General features: G+C 37.0%; 1 protein-coding gene across 6 annotated transcripts in view; it reads left to right on the forward strand.

The window, feature by feature from the left end:
- The window catches only part of Dmxl1 (Dmx like 1), a 149,269-nt gene that overhangs the window by 57,123 nt on the left and 71,164 nt on the right, over positions 1–20,982 (forward strand). For all 6 annotated transcript variants that reach the window (XM_031365659.1, XM_031365654.1, XM_031365655.1 and 3 more), the window contains exons 20-27: positions 3,905–4,074; positions 4,639–4,736; positions 6,866–7,031; positions 7,678–7,939; positions 9,532–10,610; positions 11,500–11,691; positions 16,740–16,816; positions 20,423–20,550. In XM_031365659.1, coding sequence (XP_031221519.1) covers positions 3,905–4,074; positions 4,639–4,736; positions 6,866–7,031; positions 7,678–7,939; positions 9,532–10,610; positions 11,500–11,691; positions 16,740–16,816; positions 20,423–20,550 — 2,172 coding nt within the window. The remainder of the gene's footprint in view (positions 1–3,904; positions 4,075–4,638; positions 4,737–6,865; positions 7,032–7,677; positions 7,940–9,531; positions 10,611–11,499; positions 11,692–16,739; positions 16,817–20,422; positions 20,551–20,982) is intronic.

Here is a 20,982-nt window from a genome sequence, read left to right on the forward strand (position 1 = left end):
TACTATGTGTTTTTTTATTGGGGAATTAAGACCACTGATGTTAAGAGAAACCAGTGGCCATTGTTTGTTGATTCCCATTATGATGATGGTGGTGGTGGTGGTGGTGGTGGTGGTAGTGTGTGCTGGTGTGTGGTGGTGTGTGGTGGTGTGTGGTGGTGTGTGGTGGTGTGTGGTGGTGTTTCTTTCTTTCTGTTTTGATTTGCTGGTCCGGGATAGACTATTAGGTTTTCTTGGGTTTGGTTACTCTTTAGCTTGGAGTTTTCCTTCTAATGCCTTCTATAAGAATGGACTTCTACATAGATACTGCTTAAATATTGGTTTTTATCATGGAATGTCTTATTTTCACCATCTGTTGTGATTGACAGTTTTCTGGGCCTAGTAATCTGGGCTGGCATTTGTGGTCCCTTAGAGTCTGCAGGATATCTGTCCAATCCCTTAGTGTCTCCGTTGTGAAGTCAGGTTCAATTCTACATTTGTACATTACTTGGTCTTTTTCCCTTGCAGCTTTTAATTTTCTGTGTTCTGTATGCTTAGTGTTTGATTATTATACTCTGAAGGAATTTCTTTTCTGGTCCAGTCTATTTGATGTTCTGTATGCTTCTTGTGTCTTGATAGGCGTCTCCTAGATTGGGGAAATTTTCTTCTATAATTTTTTTTGATAATATTTTCTGTGTCGACCTGGATTTCTTTTCTTTCCTCTATTCCTATTATGTTTAGATTTGTTCTTTTCACAGTGTGGCATATTTTCCAGATGTTTTGTGCTACAATTTTAATTTAAAAAATTTTTTTAGAGTTAACATTTTTTTTAATTCAGTATTTTATTTGCTTACATTTCAAATGTTATCCCCCTTTCCCAGTTTCCCCTCTGAAATCCCATATCCCATCCCTCCTTACACTGCTTCTATGAGGTTGCTCGCCCACCTACCCACCCACTCCCGCCTCACTTCCCTAGCATTCCACTACACTGGGGCATCAAGTCTTCACAGGACCAAGGGCCTCCCCTCCCACTGATGCCAGATAAGGCCCCTTTAGCTCCTTCTGTCCTCACCCTAACTCCTCCATCGGGGTTCCTGTGCTCAGTCTGATGGTTGGCTACAAGCATCCACTCTTTGTTCCTGGATTTCCTTTAGACAGGAGCAGTTCTGGGTTAAAATTTTAGAAATGGGTGGGTGGCCCCATCCCTCAACCAGGGGTGGTGGGTGGGGACCATGCCAAACCTCTGGATATGGTCTCAAAAGGTTCTCCTCCCCTTTGTGGGGTATTTCATCTAATGTCATCCCCGTGGGGTCCTGGGAGGCTCTTTCCTGGCATCCAGGACTTTCTGGTTGCTATCCCCAGTTCCCCATCCCCCACAGCTGCACATGGGTCTCTCCATGTGTACTCTTTGGTTGGTGGTCCAGTCCCCAGGAGCTGGGGGCAGAGGGATGTTGTCTGGCCAGTTGACACTGTTGCTCCCCACATGGGGCTACAAACCCCCTCAGCTCTTTCAGTTCCTTTTCCAACTCCTCCATCAAGGACCCTGCACTCAGTCTAATGGTTGGCTGTGAGCTTCCTCCTCTGTATTTGTCATGCTCTGGCAGAGCCTCTCAGGTGACAGCCATATCAGTCTCCTGTCCACAAGCTCTTCCTGGCATCCACAATAGCATCTGAGTTTGGTAACTGTATATGGGATGGATCCCCAGGTGGGGCAGTCTCTGGATGGCCTTTCCTTCAGTCTCTACTCCACACTTTCTCTTCATATTTTTTCCTGTGAGTATTTTGTTCCCCCTTCTAAGAAGCACTGAAGCATCCACACTTTGGTCTTCCTTCTTTTTAGGCTTCATATGGTCTGTGAATTGAATCTTGGATATTCCCAGCTTTTGGGTTAATATCCACTTATCAGTCAGTGAGTGCATGCTGTGTGTGTTCTTTTGTGACTGAGTTACCTCACTCAGGATGGTATTTTCAAGTTCTACCCATTTGCCTGTGTTCTCAGGTGTGTCAGCACTCCTGGGTGATGCTCTGTACAAGGTCAGCTCTAGGACACAGAAACAGGAAGGATCCTGCCCCAAGCTGCTCCTTGGTTCTTGTGTCCTGAGGGCTCCTGGGGGGGGGGGTCCCTGTTGGGTAGATATTTGAGCAGAAGTGATGGTCTCACCTGTGCTCTCAGGTCTGTCAACACTCCTGGGAGACCAGCCAGCTCTCTGCTGGTGGGATTTGCTTATGGAGACCTGTGTGGCACAGGGTCAGCTCCAGGCTGTTGGTAGTAGTTAACATGCAGAATTATAGGTTGTTTTTGGCCTGCTTTGTGCTCTGCGAGTATCCTTGGTTTTCATTCATTTCAGAATAGTCCCAGCCACTATTGCTTGAGAAATTTGTTCTCCTTTTCCTCCTGCTGGTAGCTCAACTATACTTAACAAGCCCATAGTTCTTCATATTCTTACAGTTTTAGTTGACTGTTGTGAGCCTACTGATTGACTTCATTGATGGCATTCTTTTTTTTTTAAGATTTATTTATTTTATGTATATGAGTGCTCTATTTGTATGTACACCAGTGTGACAGAAGAGAACATCAGATCCTATTGGAGATGGTTGTGAGCCATGTGGTTGCTAGGAATTGAATTCAGGACCTCTGCAAGAGCAGCTGGTGTGTGCGTGCGTGCGTTCTTTCTTTCTTCCTTCCTTCCTTTCTTTCTTTCTAAAATTTTATTTATTTACATTCCAGTCATTGCCCCCCCCCCCCAATTCCTGGTCTCCTCTCCACAGTTCCTTATCCCATTCCTCCTCCCCCTTCCCTGGGGCCTCAAGTCTCTTGAGGATTTAAGCACATCTCCCACTGAGGCCAAGCCAGGCAGTCCTCTGCTGCATATCTGCCAGGGGCCTCAGAATGGCCAGTGTATGTTCCTGGTTGATGGCTCAGTTTCTGGGAGCTCCCTGGGGTCCAGATTAGTTGAGACTGCTGGTGTTCCTGTGGGTGAGGTCCTTTCCCTAATTCAACCCTAGGGATCCCTGACTTCAGTCCAGTGGTTCGGTGTAAGTATCAGCTGCTGGTAGGGTCTCTCAGAGGACAGCCTTTCCAGGTTCCCCTCTGTAAGCATCAGTAATAGTGTCAGGCCTTCATGCCCCTCCCCCACCCATGAGATGGATCCCAAGTTGAGCTAGTCATTGGACCGCCTTTCCCTCAGTCTCTTCTACATTTTTGTCCCTGCAGTTCTTTTAGATAGGACCAGTTCTAGGTCAAAAATTTTGACTGCTTTAGTAACCCAGTTCTCCACTTGAGGCCCTGTCCACTGGAGGTGGACGCGTGAGTTTCCTCTCCCCAGTGTTAGGTATTTTGGCTAAGGTCATCCACATTGAGTCCTGAAAGTCTCTTACCTCCTGGGTCTCTGGTACTTTCTATTGGGTCCCCCCACCTCCCACCCCTGGGATCCTGGGATCCTGGGCTTGTTAGATCACCTGGAAGTGTGGCTTTCTCTGTGTGTTGTGGGACTGGCTGCAGAGCTTGTGTGCAAGGTCTGCTCAGAACACTAACCCAGACAGACCGGAAGGAACCGGAGTCACTAGGCTGGCCGAGTTCCTAAGTGCCTGGTCCCACTGGTCCCAGTTACTCTCAGTCTAGAAGTGTTTTCCTAAATCGTAAACGCAGGCTGTGTACTTAGTGATGATGGTTCCTTAAAATTCTGTCCTTTACACTTACACTTCTTATGCTGTAGCCAAGATTTTATTCTTACATATGGTGAAAGGTGTCTGCAAAGTTAAAAAATATCACCTTGACATATTAAATGAGATTATTTGGAGTCATTTATGCCAATATTTAAAAACTTAAAACAGATTATATATTTATTGTACATACATTATATACATTTATGATAATGATATTAAATATTTGCATTGCTTATAAATGTCATTTTTGGCATTTCTTCAGGCCTTTCTACTGGTCATTTTGCTTGGGCATTTCACTCAGTAGCCGAGGAAGAACTACTGAGTATGTTGCCAGCCATGCAGAAAGATGATCCAACTTGGTCTGAACTGAGAGCAATGGGTGTGGGGTGGTGGGTTCGCAATGCTCGCATCTTGCGCAGATGCATAGAAAAAGTAAGTATTTATTTGGTTATAAAAGTTGTTTATGTTGAATATTTGTTTATTTCATTCTGTCTCCTCTGATGCTAGTTTATTCCCATTTTTTAAACAGCATCATAGTTTGTGTGTGTGTGGTATTGGGTATGAACCTGGTGCCTTATGAATGCTAGGCAAGCATTATATCAGTGAGCAGACTCCCCAGCCCAGCCTACTTTTGACTTTTTATATTTAATGGTCTCACACTGATTTTCAATGTATAATCCTTTTGTCTAAAACTCTTGAACTGTTGTAATTCTAAACCTCTGCTGCTAGGCCTAGCAATCCTCAACCTCTAGTTTTTATCACATTTACTTACTAGTGTATTTCTGAATTTCTGAACTGATTGTTGAAAAAAAATATAGTAGTTTAGCCATGTATATTCTGCTACTGTAAATGCTTCTATTATTAGTATTATATACTTATACATGTCTTTAAATTTTAACATAAAAATAGCACATACTAATCTTGTATGTAAGAGAAATTATTTGTTCACTCGCAAGCTACTTCTGTAAACAGTTGACTACTATTTCCCAATTGTAGGTAGCCAAAGCAGCCTTTCATAGAAATAATGATCCTTTAGATGCTGCAATTTTTTACCTTGCAATGAAAAAGAAAGCTGTGATTTGGGGATTATATAGGTAAGTGAATGACTACTTCAAAGCTAAAAATCACCTTTTATTTTAAATGAATGAATAAAGTAAAATATGTTCTTATTGAGTATGTTCTTAGTTTTTTGTGTTTCATACTTCATGGGAAAAAGATTGCATGTGCACCACAGTGGAAGAAGCCAGTTGATGCAACTTCAGTTTGTTTTAGCATTTGTCAATCTAAAAACATTTATTTGTTAATTTTCCCCCTTATTAACTTATTCTAGAGACATTTCCCTTATCACCAAGAAGCAGGAGGAAAGAAGTGGAATAGAAAAAAAATTGTTGAGATGCTTTGGGGAACATGATAGATAGTGAAGTCTGACATCTGTCAGATAAGCATCTGTCCTCTGTTACTGAAAGACATGGACCAGGATGTTCCTGAAACTGCTACTCCTGATGCTGTTATCTCCTTCATCTCACGTGTTAACAGCACCTGGACTCCATGATTTCCATTATTTGTTTGATGTTGTATTCAAGAATGGCAATCTCTGGGGAATTTTTGATATTTAATATAAGTTTTCTAAGAATCTAGGTTTTTCAGTATTGCTTTGTAACAGAGCAGATTCCATTATTTGAATTTTAGATTATGCAAGTCATTTCTACATGGCCAGAACAATATTATTGAAGAGATTTTAATTTTAAATTAGCATAAATGTTAATGTATAAATTATCTTTGTATAAGTATATATTAGTAAAATTTTGCATGAATTTAAAAGTGATTTTTTTTCTGAGTTATGCTAATACACTTTGCAGTTTGAAAGAGAATTTTTAAATAACTTCTGAGGTTTACCTATAAAAGTACATGTTTATCTAACCTTTTTTTTTCACTCTTTAAGATTTTATTTTTTAAATGTGCTTATTTCTGTGTGTGGATTTGTACATATGAGTGCAAGTGCCCATAGAGGCAAGAAGAGGGTGTTGGATTCCCCTGGGGCTAGGATGCTAGAACTCTAAACTCGGATCTTCTGGAAAGGCTGTACATGCATCTAACTGCTGAGCCGTCTCCCTACACCCCATTTCCCTTTTCACAAAAGAAGGGCAAATTGAAGTTAGAAAGGTTCTGGCACTCATTCAAAACTCGAATTCATCCTTACCTCAGGTCTACCCTTTTCCTGCCGGCCCAACACCTTCTTAAACAATTCACACTGCAGCCAAGAGAGACCTTGCAAAAACATGTCTCCAACCAGTCACCCTAGGCTTAGCGCTTGAGTCCTGTACAAGCAATGTCCCTACTACCCTGTTCATCTCTGTACCTTCAGTTTGGCACCCTGTAGGATACTCCCACTCCAGCACTCACTGGCTCAAAGTCTGATGGACACATGTACAGATAGATAAATGTGTAGTCAGCAAGAACAGCAAGATCCAAGTGGAAAGGTGATCAATCAAACATGGTATGTGTGTGTAAGATGGACATGCTGACATACGCTTTCCATCCCAGCACTTGAAAGGTGAAGGCAGAAGCATCAGAGTTAAGACTGCCGAGCTACCCTGTATAAAATACAAAAAGCAAGCGGATAACAGCAAGTATCCTTGTAGGAATGAGATGAAGTATATGCAGAAAGCAGAGAAGAGTTTAAAGTAAATAGGGTTTTAGCTTAGCACAGCTGCACCAGAACAAGACAGCAGGGCAAAGTCGGCCCTGTGAAGTATTTGCTATCTCCACAGGGAGAAGCCTCCACAACACAGGTGACTGGATGAGTCATTGCATCCGGAAGCCACACAAAACCTCAGTTCAGCCTCTCGAACACAGCCTGGACTTAGGACAAGGCAGCTACATATAGAGGAAATAGGCAGGTGGGGCCGCATCCCTTGGCGGGAGCGGAGTGATGACAGCCCGGACCCACAGGACAGGGACACCGTACAGAGATTTAGTACCAGAGAGTTAATCTTATCTAATCTTAATCTGTTGGTAGAAATGTAGATACATTGGAATTTCTGAACTGGCAAAAGTTTTGTTTACATTGTTATAACTTTTACCATAACTGGATCTTGGTGTATGCAGACTTTCTTCAAGTTTGCTCTCTTGCTTGCTGAAACTCATAGCTTAAGTTCTGACTGGAAAAGGCTGATTCCAAAATTGTATTTTAAAATTTTCATAATTTTTCATTCATTTATAGATCTCAAAAAGACACCAAAATGACACAGTTTTTTGGGCACAATTTTGAGGAAGAGAGGTGGCGTAAAGCAGCTTTGAAAAATGCCTTTTCTTTATTAGGCAAGCAAAGGTTTGAACATTCTGCAGCATTTTTTCTTCTAGGTGGTTGCCTCAAAGATGCAATTGAGGTAATTAGTTGAATTTCCTTTTCAATTAGTGTTATCATTTCTTTAAACAATATAAATCTTAAATTTTTATTTCTAATTTGAACTATACTTAGAAATAATACAAGGCTAAGAATCTAAAGTTAACTGATAAGATTTTACAGTAGTTTTTTTATTTTTACCATTTAGCTTATGATATTTTTATAAAATCGGGATAAAGCAGATTTTGTAAAGTGAGTTACTCATGACTGCACATTTGAAGTATATCTGACTCTTACTTGGTGGACTTAAAAAATAGCTTTTTAATTTGAAAACTCTAGTCTAATTAGATGAATTGAGGAGAGTTGAAGTTTAAGAGGAGTAAAATAAAATTATAGTAAACCTACAATTTTACTAGATACTATCTAGTAAAATTTTACAATTGATACTAGATAGAATTATCCATTACCTCAGGCGAAGTTAGTTTGTAAATACATGTTTAGTAATAACATATATTTGGAGATCTTATCAGTGTTAATTTACTAATATGGGTAATATGCATGCCATTATTACATTTATTGCTTGCTAAATTTGGAGATAACAAATTTTTATACATTTATAGTAAATAAATTAGATTTTCTTGAAAGCTGACTTTGTTTTTAAATATTTTTTATTTATAAATATTTTAAAGGTATGTCTTGAGAAACTGAATGACATTCAGTTGGCTCTTGTAATAGCAAGACTATTTGAGTCTGAATTTGATAAATCAGCAACATACAAGTCTATTTTACGCAAAAAAGTATTGGGAATTGGTTCTCCAGCTAGTGAGCTCAGTTCATCAAGCATAAATGCACATCGTGACCCCTTTCTTCGGAGTATGGCACATTGGATTTTAGAAGATTATAGTGCTGCTCTGGAAACATTAATAAAACAACCAGTTACAGAGGATGAAGGTAAGCTGCTTTCCCCAAATTTTAATAAAAATGTTACTAGTGTTTTCTCAGCATATGGTCCACTGTTTAATGTAATAAAAAATATTTAATATTTGGTCTTTGTGACTAAATGGGGTTTTGTTCCTTCAGAAAGATAAACCATTTAAAACAAAGAACTTTAGATTTTCTTTTTTTATGAAATGTATTGAACATCAGTATTACCAAAAGTTGATTTTAAATACTTTGGAGAAATGGCAAATATAAAATGGAAAAATAAAAATATAAAGCCAATTTTTAATATTAGGTTGGGTTATTATACTTCTTAATCAGTTTTATAATTTTTTCAAGAAAAACATACTGAGCTTAAAGAAAGCTGATTTAGGAGGTGTGATTAGAGAACCTTAAACTAGCCAAATCTCATGCAGTCAGTAGGATAGAGATAATATTAAATGTGCCCTTTAGAAGTCTACTTGTGGTTTTCTTCTTTCTTTTTTTGTGAAATATTCTTACAGCCTACAATAAAAGGAAATTTTTCTGTGAATTAATATAAAAATGGTTGGATTTACTTTTCCAGGATTTTCCATAGGCAGGATTGAACTATATGTGATAGCTGATTTAACAGCATATTATTTTGGACAGTAAGTAAAGTAGCTTCTAGTTCATGTTGTTTAATGTGCACTGCATATGTGGTTTATGGTACTTAGGATGTATGTATGTTTTTAAATGAAGAAGAAAGCCATGAAACTCAAGTATTCATGCCTCTTAGACATTTAAGATAAAGAGTTCATACTGGCTTCTTTATAATGGAGGGGAAACATCACTTTATTAAACTTACATGTTTTTCTGTTTTTTTTTTTTTTTTAATGTGACTATTAATGCTAGGTCACATATTCCTAGAACCATTTAAATCAGAGAAAAGTGATAATAGTGGTTTAGGCCATAGTGTCAGTTTGATAGGACTACAAGCAGAGACAAGTAAGTATTTGGCTATAGGGTAATTTTAGTTTGACTACCCAGGACTAAATTTGATATGGAGTGCTAAAGAATTAGAAATTAAGGATACTTCTGGATTTTTAGCTTGACTAATAGTGAATGATTAAATCAGGATTCCTTTTCTAGTTAGATGATATTTGTTCAAAGGACTGGTTGACTAGTTGAAATAATGCCAAGTCAATCAAAAGAGGTAGGTGGATAAAGAGTTGGTGTGTCTCAAGGGTGCACCATATAAGAAGCCCACAGAGCAAAAGTGTTTGTATTTGAGTAAAAATGAACTATAGAATTTGGAAAGAGGAGATAAGATGTTCAAATAAACAGCATAGAGATGGTATTTAAAATCATGGGATTCTTAGGAGTTTAACTCAGAGGGTGTGGATAGAATATAGCTTCTGTGGTCAGAAAAGATGAGGACTAGACAAGCTGAGTGAAGAGGGAGCAAGCAAGAAAAGAGCTAAGGATTCTACCTGACGACTTCGTTTCACTTGGAAAGTAGTATAGCCTTTGGTTACCTGTCATATAAAATATCGTTTCCTCTGAGAGAAAGGGGACTCTCATGATTACTATTCTCAGTTCATATCGCAAAGTTCTCTTGATTCATCAAATTAATTTACTTTCAGATCAAGTCATGATGTCAGCCTGTAATCCTATAGTTTTTAATTTCTACAATTACCTAAGAACACATCCTCTTTTGCTAAGACGTCATTTTGGATCATCATCTGATACATTTTCAACGCACATGGCTTTAACAGGAAAAAGTGGACTGGCAGGAACAATTAATCTAAGTGAAAGAAGATTATTTTTTACTACTGCTAGCGCTCACCTAAAAGCTGGCTGCCCAATGTTGGCTTTGGAAGTACTGTCAAAGATGCCTAAAGTCAGTAAGAGAGCAAAACTCTTCAGTAGAGGGTCTAGTGTTCTTACTAGTAAAGAGTCTTCACTAAAATTGGAGGCAAAAGAAGACAAGTGTTCTGTCGTTGACTGGTCACAATCACTGATAAATGGCTTTGAATCTTCTTCAGAGGGTTCCTCAGAGAGGCACTCAAACTCTACCCTTTCTTTTGATTGGAGCCAACCAAGTATGGTGTTTCAAGATGACTCTTTGGAGTTGAAATGGGATAGTGATAATGATGAAGAAAATGAAGATCCCCCTATTTCAATGAAAGAAATAAGACCTTTGCAGAGAAAGACAGTTAAAGAAATAGATGAATTGAGCAGTTACACAGACTCCTTAAGCACACTAGATGAAAATGACATTTTAAATCCATCAGAAGATATAATTGCTGTTCAATTAAAATTTAGAGCATGTTTAAAGATTCTCACAGTAGAACTTCGTACTTTATCTACTGGCTATGAAATAGATGGTGGGAAATTGCGTTACCAACTCTACCACTGGCTTGAAAAAGAGGTAGTAGCTCTTCAGAGGACTTGTGACTTTTGCTCAGATGCAGAACAACTGCAGTCCACATTTAACCAAAGTGCAGATGTAGCTGGATCAATTGAGGATGTTGATGATTTGCATCACCAAACAAAAGTGAAACAACTGAGAGAAAGTTTCCAGGAAAAAAGGCAGTGGCTCTTGAAATATCAGTCACTATTAAGAATGTTTCTTAGTTACTGTGTGCTTCATGGCTCCCATGGTGGGGGTCTTGCATCAGTGAGGATGGAATTAATTTTACTTTTGCAAGAATCTCAGCAGGTATGTAACATTTTTGTTTTGCTTTGAGGTGAGGTGTCATCATGTATCTCCAGCTAGTAATGGAATTCCCTATGTAGACCAAATTTACCTTGACCTTAGAGAGGTCTTCCTGCCTCTGCCTCTACCTCCCAAGTACTAAAACTAAAGGCATGTGCCATCACACTGGCAGGTATGTAACTTTGAACAGTCAAACGTAGAACATGTAGATGAAAGGAGAGGAATGATATTATTTTAATTAAAAATTTAAAAGCTTGGGCTGGTGAGGTAGCTCAGTGGGTTAGAGCATAGACTGCTCTTCTGAAGATCATGAGTTCAAATCCCAGCAACCACATGGTGGTTCACAACCATCTGTAATGAGATCTGATGCCCTCTTCTGGTGTGTCTGAAGACAGCTACATTGTACTTACATATAACAATAAATAAATCTTTAAAAAAAAAAATTTAAAAGCTTGATTTAAAGAAAAGAATAATACCTACCTGAAATAGCTTTTGAAATTGTGTATTTTATTTGAAATTTTAAAACTTGCTTTTCTTTTTATAGTTACTTTAAGGAGTGAATCTTTGTGTGTAGTCATTAGGAATTGGTGGATCTATGTACTTGACACTTGCAGAACAGATGTCAGGTGTTTTGACTTGCTTAATTTGTGTGAACACAGTCTTATGAGTGCCTTCTGAGGTAATAAGCTAAACTTTATTGAGGAGTGTTAAAGATATTATTGTTCTAGATACAGTTGTAGAAACATTTCCTCCTCAGATCATAACAATTTAAAATACGTACTTTGAGTGCTTGTAATTTTTATTTTTGAAAGAATTTTGAAAGATACTCTGAATTACTTAAGGATTAGATTATAAATAAAAATAGTTAATTTTTTTTCTCTTCATTTTTAAGGAAACAGCAGAACCAATATTTTCTAACCCTCTGTCAGAGCAAACTTCAGTGCCTCTTCTTTTTGCTTGTACAGCCAGTGCCAAAACAGTAGTTGCCAATCCATTATTGCACCTTAGTAATTTAACACATGATATTCTACATGCCATAATAAATTTTGATTCACCACCACATCCTGATAGCCAAACCAATAAAGTAAGTATGTTTCATTTCAAGCTTTTTTTTGTTATCAACATATATTGTTTAGATAAAATGATGAATTTTATTTTAGCATTTTTACATATTTATAAGATACTCAGATGTATTTCTTACATATACCCTCTGTGAGATCCCTCGTCTTCTTATGTACTTAATATTTTTCTCTCTCTGATTGCTCCTTTCTCTAAGTAATTGCCTTCTGCCTTCAAATACTTATTTTCTGATTCTAGTTTATTTTGCTTTTTGAGCTTAGGCTTTTATTTGTTTTTTTGAGTTTAAGCATTAATTTACCTATAGAGAATGATAAACTGAAGATATAAATGCTAAGCTTTTCTAGCAAAAGAAATTAAAACATCAGACTAGTCATAGTATTTATTGTATTAATGATTTTGATTTAAGGAAATCTGACTGTAGGCCAGACTTACTGTGCTACTTACGTCGTATAGGATGCTTGAATTTTTTTTCAGTTTAGTGTATTAATTGTTTATTCTACATAAGCACTTGTACAGCAGAGATGGTTTAGTAACTAAAGGAACTTATTACAAAACCTGAAAACCTTCATTGGCTGCTTTGTATGGAAGAAGAAAACAGATTACTACAGTTTGTCCACAGTCCTCTATATCTAAATTAAGATACATTAAATAAACAAACAAATATAATTAAGAAGTGTGTGTGTGTGTGTGTGTGTGTGTGTGTGTGTGTGTGTATTTAAAGCATCAAGCATATGTGTAGACATAAAATTGATTCCATAGGCTTTTTTATTGCATTAAAAAATGTTTTTATGCCGGGCGGTGGTGGCACACGCCTTTAATCCCAGCACTTGGGAGGCAGAGGCAGGTGGATTTCTGAGTTTGAGGCCAGCCTGGTCTACAGAGTGAGTTCCAGGACAGCCAGGGCTACACAGAGAAACCCTGTCTAGAAAAACAAAAAAATGTTTTTATTTGTATGGGTGCACACATGCCACTACACTCGCAGAGGTAAGAAGACATTCACAGGAGTCGGTTGGTTCTCTCCTTCTACCATGTGAGATCTGGAGATCTAACTCATGCCATCCATCAGGCTTGGGGACAGGTGCAGGACCCACAGAATCATCTTGCTGGTCATTCCTAAGTTTTATAAAGGGAAGAATTGTTTTCTGTGGATAGAATAGTATATTTTTTAAAGGGTCCAAGTGTAACAAAAAGCACTAATAGATAAGTAAAGTATTCCCTTTTTAATATTAAATTACATATTTAAAAATCAGTATTTTGTTTCCTGTGGTCTTTCAAGGCTCGCAGAATTATCTGCTAAAGTTTGAATTCTTGAATTCATTCCAAATTTATTGAATCGTCAATGAGAGAGACTCTGGATTAAGTTTGTTTTTTAAGAAGTTTGGAACTCTCATATTACAATTTAGTTGATCATACCATCTTCTTATCCATCTAATTGTACTTTATCTTCTGTTAATTCTATACTTTTCCTTTCCTTTCTTGAGATCTCTTTAGAGACTGAGTTTGATTGGCAGTTATGATATACCACTTGGAATTTTTTTTCTATCATAGTTTAAAGATTCCTGCTACCTCCTAGGTTATGACACCATACCAGTTTGATTTTCTACTCTCTTGATAATAGATTCTCCTTCTACAATTTTACACTCTTTTGTATGCGTAACTCTAATAATTGACTGGGGGGGGGGTTCTTCCTGTATTACTCTATAGTACAGATCCGTGTAGTATATACTTTGTAGACTGAAAGCTATGCTTATTTTCAACAAACTGCATTCCTTATTTAATTCTATTACTTTATTATACTTATACATTCATATATTTTGTATGTTTCTGTTTGTATGTGTATGCACACATGAGTGCTACAACTGACATGTGGAAGTTAAAGAACAACTCTTGGAAATCACATTTCTTATGTGGGTCCCATGGATTAAACTCAGGCTTGGTGGCAAGTATCTTTACCTGCTACGCCACCTTCTGGCCTGTCAACATTAGTTACAGGAGTCCATGCGATATCTATCACATTATTTTTTCCTTCTTAAGTACCTTTTGCTGCATATGAACTTTTCTGAAATAGAACTGGCTTTAATTTGATTTTATTGTTGGCTCATCATTTGTTTTGGTTTGAGCTAACTTGGCTAGTCTCTGAACTCATTCATTCACTCTTCCCTGGTGGCCAACTAGGTGATTGTAGGGCAACCTTATTTTTCTTGTGGTTGACAAGATTTGAATATATGTGTCTCATTTCTCATCTTCCAGCAGGCAAGCCAAGTGTGCTAAACTGGTCTCTTCAGAGAAGTAGAAGTGATAGGATGTAGGAAGAGTGTGGTGGAATAGGAAAGGAAGAAAGGGGGACGCAATTTGTTTATAAGTAATTTGCTTGTGTGACTCTCCTAGTTATTATTCTTTTGCTGTGAAGAGACACCCTGACCAAGGCAGATTATAAAAGAAAGGCATTATAATGGGTGCTTGCTTAAAGTTTCAAAGGGGTGTTAGTCCATGATCATTATGGCAGGAAGTATGGTGGCAGGCAAACATGGTGCTAGAGCAATAGCCAACAGCATATATCCTGATCTATAGGCAGGAGAAAAAGGAGAAAGAGGGAGATACTGTGCTTTACACGAGCCTTTCAAACCTCAAAGCCCACCACAATTACAAACCTCCTTCAACAAGGCCATACTTCCTAATTCTTCTTAAACAGTTTACCGAGTGGAGCCCAAACATCTATTAGTATACCTGAGCCATTCTCACTTAAAGCACCACAGTGACTGTGAAGTCTGAGTTGCTCAAGGATTTGCACATGGTAAGCTGGTGAATAGAAGAACTGGCCATATAGTTCCAGTCCAGGTTCAAAGCTTAGGAAGTTAGTTTTATTTTATCTTATTTTATTATTATATATTTATTTATTTATTTTTCTTTTTTCTTTACATTCCAGATTTTATTCCCCTCCTGTTCCTATTCCCACCCTCCAACTGTTCCAGATCCCATACCTCCTCTTCCCTGCCCCCTCAATGAGGATGTCCTCACCTCACCCCACTACCAGACCTTTAAATTCCCTGGGGACTCCAGTCTCTTGAGGGTTAGGTGCATCTTCTGACTGAACCCAGACCTAGCAGTCCTCTGCTGTATATGTGGGGGTGGGGGGTTCATATCAGCTGGTGTATGCTGCCTGGTTGGTGGACCAGGGTTTTAGAGATCTCAGGGTCCAGGTTAATTGAGACTGCTGGTCCTCTTACAGGGTCACCCTCATCCTCATCTTCTTTCAGCCTTCCCTAATTCAACCACAGGGGTCAGCAGCTTCTGTCCACTGGTTGGGTGCAAATATCTGCATCTGACTCTTTCAGCTGCTTGTTGGTTCTTTCGGAGAGCAGTCATGATAGGTCCCTTTTAGTGAGTGTTCCATAGCCCCAGTAATAGTGTCAGGCCTTGGGGCCTCCCCTTGAGCTGGATCCCACTTTGAGCCTGTCCCTGGACCTTCTTTTCCTCAGGCTCCTCTTCATTTCTATCCCTGCAGTTCTTTCAGACAGGAACAATTATGGGTCAGAGTTTTGATAAGAACAACTCAGGTTTCAGTTACATTCTGAAGGTAGGGAAGGAAGGATGATGAAAAAAAAAAAAGGCGTTGTTTCAATATGAACTAACTAGTACCCTCCGAACTCCCAGGGACTAAACCACCAATCACAGAGTATACTTGGTGGGACTCATTGCTCCATCTGCATATGTAGCAGAGGATGGCCTAGTCAGCCATCAATGGGAGGAGAGGTCCTTGGCCCTGTGAAGGTTCTATGCCCCTGTGTAGGGGAATGCCAGGGCCAGGAAGTGGGAGAGGGTGGGTTGGTGAGCAGGGGGAGGGAATAGGGTTTTTTTTTTCTTTTCTTTTTTCTTTTTCTCTTTTTCAGAGGAAAACCAGGAAAGGAGATATCATATGACTTGTAAATAAAGAAAAAAGGAAGAAAAGAAACAGAAAAAAATTCATTAAAAAAAAGAAAAATGTTGTTTCTTACAGGTCTTCTAATTGGCAAGTGAGATGTCAATCTGTTTTAATCAGACTACTGATTTCAGATAATTTTTTTTTCTGGAAATATCCTCAGAGACTCACTCAGAATAGTGTTTATCCAAGTGTTTGTATACCTCATAGCCCAGCAACAGATTTTTCCTGATTTTTGTACAAAAATCTCAGGAGTTTAAGAGCGACAAGAGAAGATGTTGCCAGGCCTTTTGAGTTGTAAGCTCAGGTCTCACATAATTCTGTTCATTGGTCAAAGAAGTCAGGAGGCCAGTGACTGAAGAAATATATGCTAACTCTATATTAGTGAGAAACTACAAGTCATTGTTTTCTGTATTTTGCCATCTTCAATATGTGTTATTTTTAACCACGGGTATTATAGACAGTAGAAGCCAAAGAAGCAATTAGACTTCTATCTATGAATACCCATTTTTATCTACATGAAGACTTGTGCTTCATAATCAGATAATCATTTATAGCCTAGTGTGCTTTCTTGTGCCTTAATCTTACTCATCCTTGCTTTATAGCTACTGTCATCTTAGGTTAGAATCCTTTTCTTCTGTAAGAACAATTGGACTTCACTGCCTTTCTCCTTTTCCTTTTTCTAACGTTCCCCTTTGGATGACTGTAATCGATGTTAGCATTTTCTTTGATCTGTACATAAGTGAACTGTCATTTTAACATTTCTTTTTTTCTTTTTTTTTTTTGTTTGTTTGTTTTTTTGTTTTTTTTGTTTTTTTGTTTTTTCAAGACAGGTTTTCTCTGTGTAGCCCTGGCTGTCCTGGACTCACTCTGTAGACCATGCTGGCCTCGAACTCAGAAATCCACCTGCCTCTACCTCCCAAGTGCTGGGATTAAAGGCGTGAGCTGCCTGGCTCTTTAACATTTCTAAAGAACAACTTCAGTAGGCAGAAACTGTGTTCTAAGAGGAAAGAGGGAGGAAAAAATAGCTTAGAGGCAAAAGACTTCTCATTTTCATTTCATTTTTGACAAAACTATGCCTAAATTTTTTTTACTTAAAGTAATTATTCTGTGTATGTTTTTATTTTTTTCAGGTATATGTAATGCATACTTTAGCAGCCTCACTTTCTGCTTGTATTTATCAGTGCCTTTGTGGTAGTCATAACTACAGGTAAATACCTTCTTGTGAAATTTAAGATCACTTTCAGTAAACAGTGGAGTTATCTATACATTATTAATTCAAAACTATACATAACACTGCTTTTAGTAAATGCAGAAAGCACATGATTGAGATGTTGTGTACTTTTTCATTTTTGAAAATTCAGCTTATACCTTTCTAAGTTATCAGAAGCTAACTCCTATTATTGTGATTTATTTAGTTGCCTATAATTAATCACTGCTATCATGCTAGATACTGTGATAGATTCTGAGAATTTTAAAATGAATAAAATACTCATTCTTTAAGATCATTAGTATTAGAAATAGATAAATGAATTGATGGTAAATATTGCAATATCATAACTTGAGTGGTAAGTTCTATAATTTGGTATATAACAAAAAGCCTGAAGCACACAGACAAAGGAGCAACTGACGTGGGATTGAAAATATTTTCACAAAATTTCTATTTAGAAATTTCTCTTCATATTCTAGTTTCAGCATAATATGTTAAAATCCTTCAAATTGACATGCTGATGTTTAGTGTAGCTTTAGTTCTTTGAAATATTCTGACATTATTCGGTTAAATATTATCTGACTTCTATTTCCTACTCTCTGTGACAAGTAATAGAACTTGTGTGTCTATCATTGTCTGTTTTCCTCGAATGTCATTCATTCTTTTATCTACCGGTTTCATTTCAGAGCAAATTCTACTTTTATTTTCTAGATATTGGTACATTCTTCTGCCATATTTTCTCTTTAGGCAGAGTTCATATTTTAGAAATTTTTTGTCTTTTTCTTTTTACTGAAAATGGATTCTTTTTCATACAGTATATCCTGGTTATAGTTTCCCACCCTCCTTTCACTTCTGCCCCACACCCTCACATCCAGATCAACTCCCTTTTTATCTTTCATTAGAAAAGAACAGGCTTCTAAAAGATAACAACAAAGCATAACTAAGTAAAATACAAGGGATTCTTTCTTTATTACTTTTAGTCTGCAGAATTGGTTTTTCAATTTATGCATATTGTACTTTTTATGCAGTACAGTATGTTTTTGTTTTTTTAAAGAAGAAGATAGGCACCAGGTTTGTTGATGGAGTTGCCCTTTCTTCTTTTCTTATTTATTTATTTATTTATTTATTTTCTATTTGGTTTTATGTGTATTTGGTTTGTTTGTTTGTTTTAATGTTTGAGTACAGTGTCTATATATATGTCTGCATGCCAGAAGAGGGCATTAGATCACATTAGGGTAGGGAATTCAGTTTTGTTGTAGGTTCTGTCTGTACTTCCAGGTTGTAGTACTTCCAGGTAGTACTTTTTTACTTGTTAAGGCTAGAGGGGCCTTGTATTTCTAATCCTTTCTGTTCCCTTAGTTGATAAATCAAGATTATAACAATTGAGCATGGGGTACCCAACCCCAGTCATATATCTAACCTCACATCTAAGGCTCAGGGAAAGTCATGCAAGTGGAGGCAGAAAGGTTGTTAAGTGCTAGAGAACCCAGATTCCTGCTGCAACAAAGGACTTCTAGACATGACAAGGAAGCTGAAGCCATGAAATCTCAGCAATATGGTGCCTAAACAGCATATGGAGGGGAATTCTCACTGCCCCTCCTCTGTAGAGGAAGAACTGAAAAACAATCAGTCACTTCTGAGATAGAATCAGTTTTTCTCCAGGTACAAACCTCTTGATCAGTTATCCAGTCCCAGCTCATAAGCCCTAACCACTACTAGGACTCGGTAGATTGTATGTGTAAACACAGACAGACAGATAAAAACACACATACACAGACACGGAGAGAGATACAAATAACAAATAGCAGTAAGTCATGAATTTGAGAGAGTAGGAGGGACAAAGGAAGAGTTGGAGTGAAAAGAGAGATGATGTAAACAATACTTATGAAGTTCTCAAAAAACAATATTTTAAGAAATTAAAAAGAGTGTAATTGTAGAGAGCCTTAGAGTTAGAGATTAGTATATGAGATCTACCCATATCTTCACAAGGAGATAGACACCTACCTAATTTTGTAATGAAGTGAGTCCATTCATCAGTGTGCCTTAGCTTTTCCTACCCATTTGATACAGACATTTTCTCAGTTGCCTAGTGACTAGGAAGTTCTTAACTGGATTGACTGGTTGACCTTCTTTCAGAAGGGGTCAATCCATTGATAGATATTTATGGTATATCTATGGGTGGAGGGAAAATCAGGAGACTCCTATTCCACTATGTAATGTCCCTATTTATCTCTTTTAATAATTTCTTCCATTTTATACATTATCTTTGTGTTTTGACTTTAGAAAACTTTTTAAAAGCATAACATTCGTTTTAAATATTTTGTGGGTGGAGATGTTTTGGTGAGTTTTGTTGTCTTTTACATGGTATCAATTCTCATTTGTATTGGCTTTTGGTTGTCAGTTCATATTTATAAATTGTCCATGGGCAATCTCACTTTTCACTGTGGTTATATGTATGTTCCCAAGGTAGCTTCAGTTTTATTTCTTTGAACTGAGTTTATTTATGTAATTGAGTATTGGTTTAGTTTCATCAAAATGTTTCTATCTTCTTGTCATAAATCTTTCTACAGGCAGAGGGAATTTTTGTTATTACCCTGCCATCTTAAATCTGGAAAATAAAGCCCAATAATATTTATAAAAGTTTCAAAATGTTATGATCAGTGAGATTTGCCAAGTATAACAGCTTTATGGCACTATCTTTCTAAGTATAAACATTATATTCATTTACTGAATATATATTATAGGAATTTCTAAAGTAGTATTTACTAGCACTTTTATAAGGTCTTTTGCTGCTGGGTATCAATGTTAAAATCCTTTATGGTAAGCTGTTATTTGTTTATCTTTGATTAAATTACCATAAGTTTAAATGTGTGATGATTAACCTCTTTGCCTTAATAGTGTGATGTATATAATTTCATCAACAACAATATGATAAAAATTATTTAGGTTCGATTCCCCAATCATATCATAGCCTTTATGGAAATAGAAGCTATTTTCTCTGTTATATGCTAAGTGCCTGGTTCAGAGCCAGATAGAGGGTGAGCTAGCCATTAAATATGAAATTGAGCCTAGACTCACTTCATTTTTTTTTTATCAAATAAATATTTTTAAGTCATACAAGTTTGTTTCTAGTGGCCCAAAATGATGTGTGTTTTTCCTTCTTAAAATATCATTTATCTTTCACTAAATAAATATACTAGAGCTGGGCAGTGGTGGCACACACCTTTAATCCCAGCACTTGGGTGGCAGAGGCAGGTGGATTTCTAGGTTCAAGGCCAGCCTGATCTATAGAGTGAGCTTCAGGGCAGCCAGGGCTACACAGAGAAACTGTCTCAAAAAAACAAAAACAAAAACAAAAAAACAAAACAAATATATATATGTACACACACACACTAGATACTTGTCAAATTTGTTTTAGCTTAGAAAATGTATATATGTATACTTTAAAGGATACTGTGTTAATAAAGTATAGCACTGTAGAACATATAACTTAGACATAATATAATTCATAAACAATTTAATTAATATATTATAGAAATTGTGCCTAAGAATGGGAATATTATATTTGAAATTCATCTTAGGTTTAAATATTGTTTCCTTTCTTAGTTCACTTCAAACAAATCAGTTTACTGGAATGGTGTATCAGACAGTACTTCTTGCCCATCGACATTCTTTGAGAACTGGAAGTTTAGATGAATCAGTAACTCCCAACACATCACCAGCTCAATGGCCAGGTATAAATAATTTACATATATAAGAATTATTCTTTTTGAAATGTTAAATGATAAAAGCAGTCTTGCCTTAGTTTTATTAGTTGATGATCATTGTTAAATATTGGTAGTATTGACACTATTTTAAATTCAATACATATTCTTTAGTTATATTTTAATTTAGTCACAGAAAATTTTGTTAAACAAAACCATTAGCAAATAAACAACTAAGTATCTCCTTGATCTCTATATTAAAGTAGCTCATTTTGTTAAATTGTTTCATAAATAATTTAAAATATTTTATCATAAAATATACCATTAAATTTTTATCTATGAGATTTAACGTAAGTTTATCTGAATTTAACAAGCATTTCAACAGTTGCTCCTAAACCACAATAACCTACTGGTTATGAATCCAGCAGAAAAATATTTAATGTTGGTTGAGTAAATTTTTTC

This window comes from Mastomys coucha, unplaced genomic scaffold (genome assembly GCF_008632895.1).
Source record: "Mastomys coucha isolate ucsf_1 unplaced genomic scaffold, UCSF_Mcou_1 pScaffold13, whole genome shotgun sequence".
Lineage (NCBI taxonomy): Eukaryota > Metazoa > Chordata > Mammalia > Rodentia > Muridae > Mastomys > Mastomys coucha.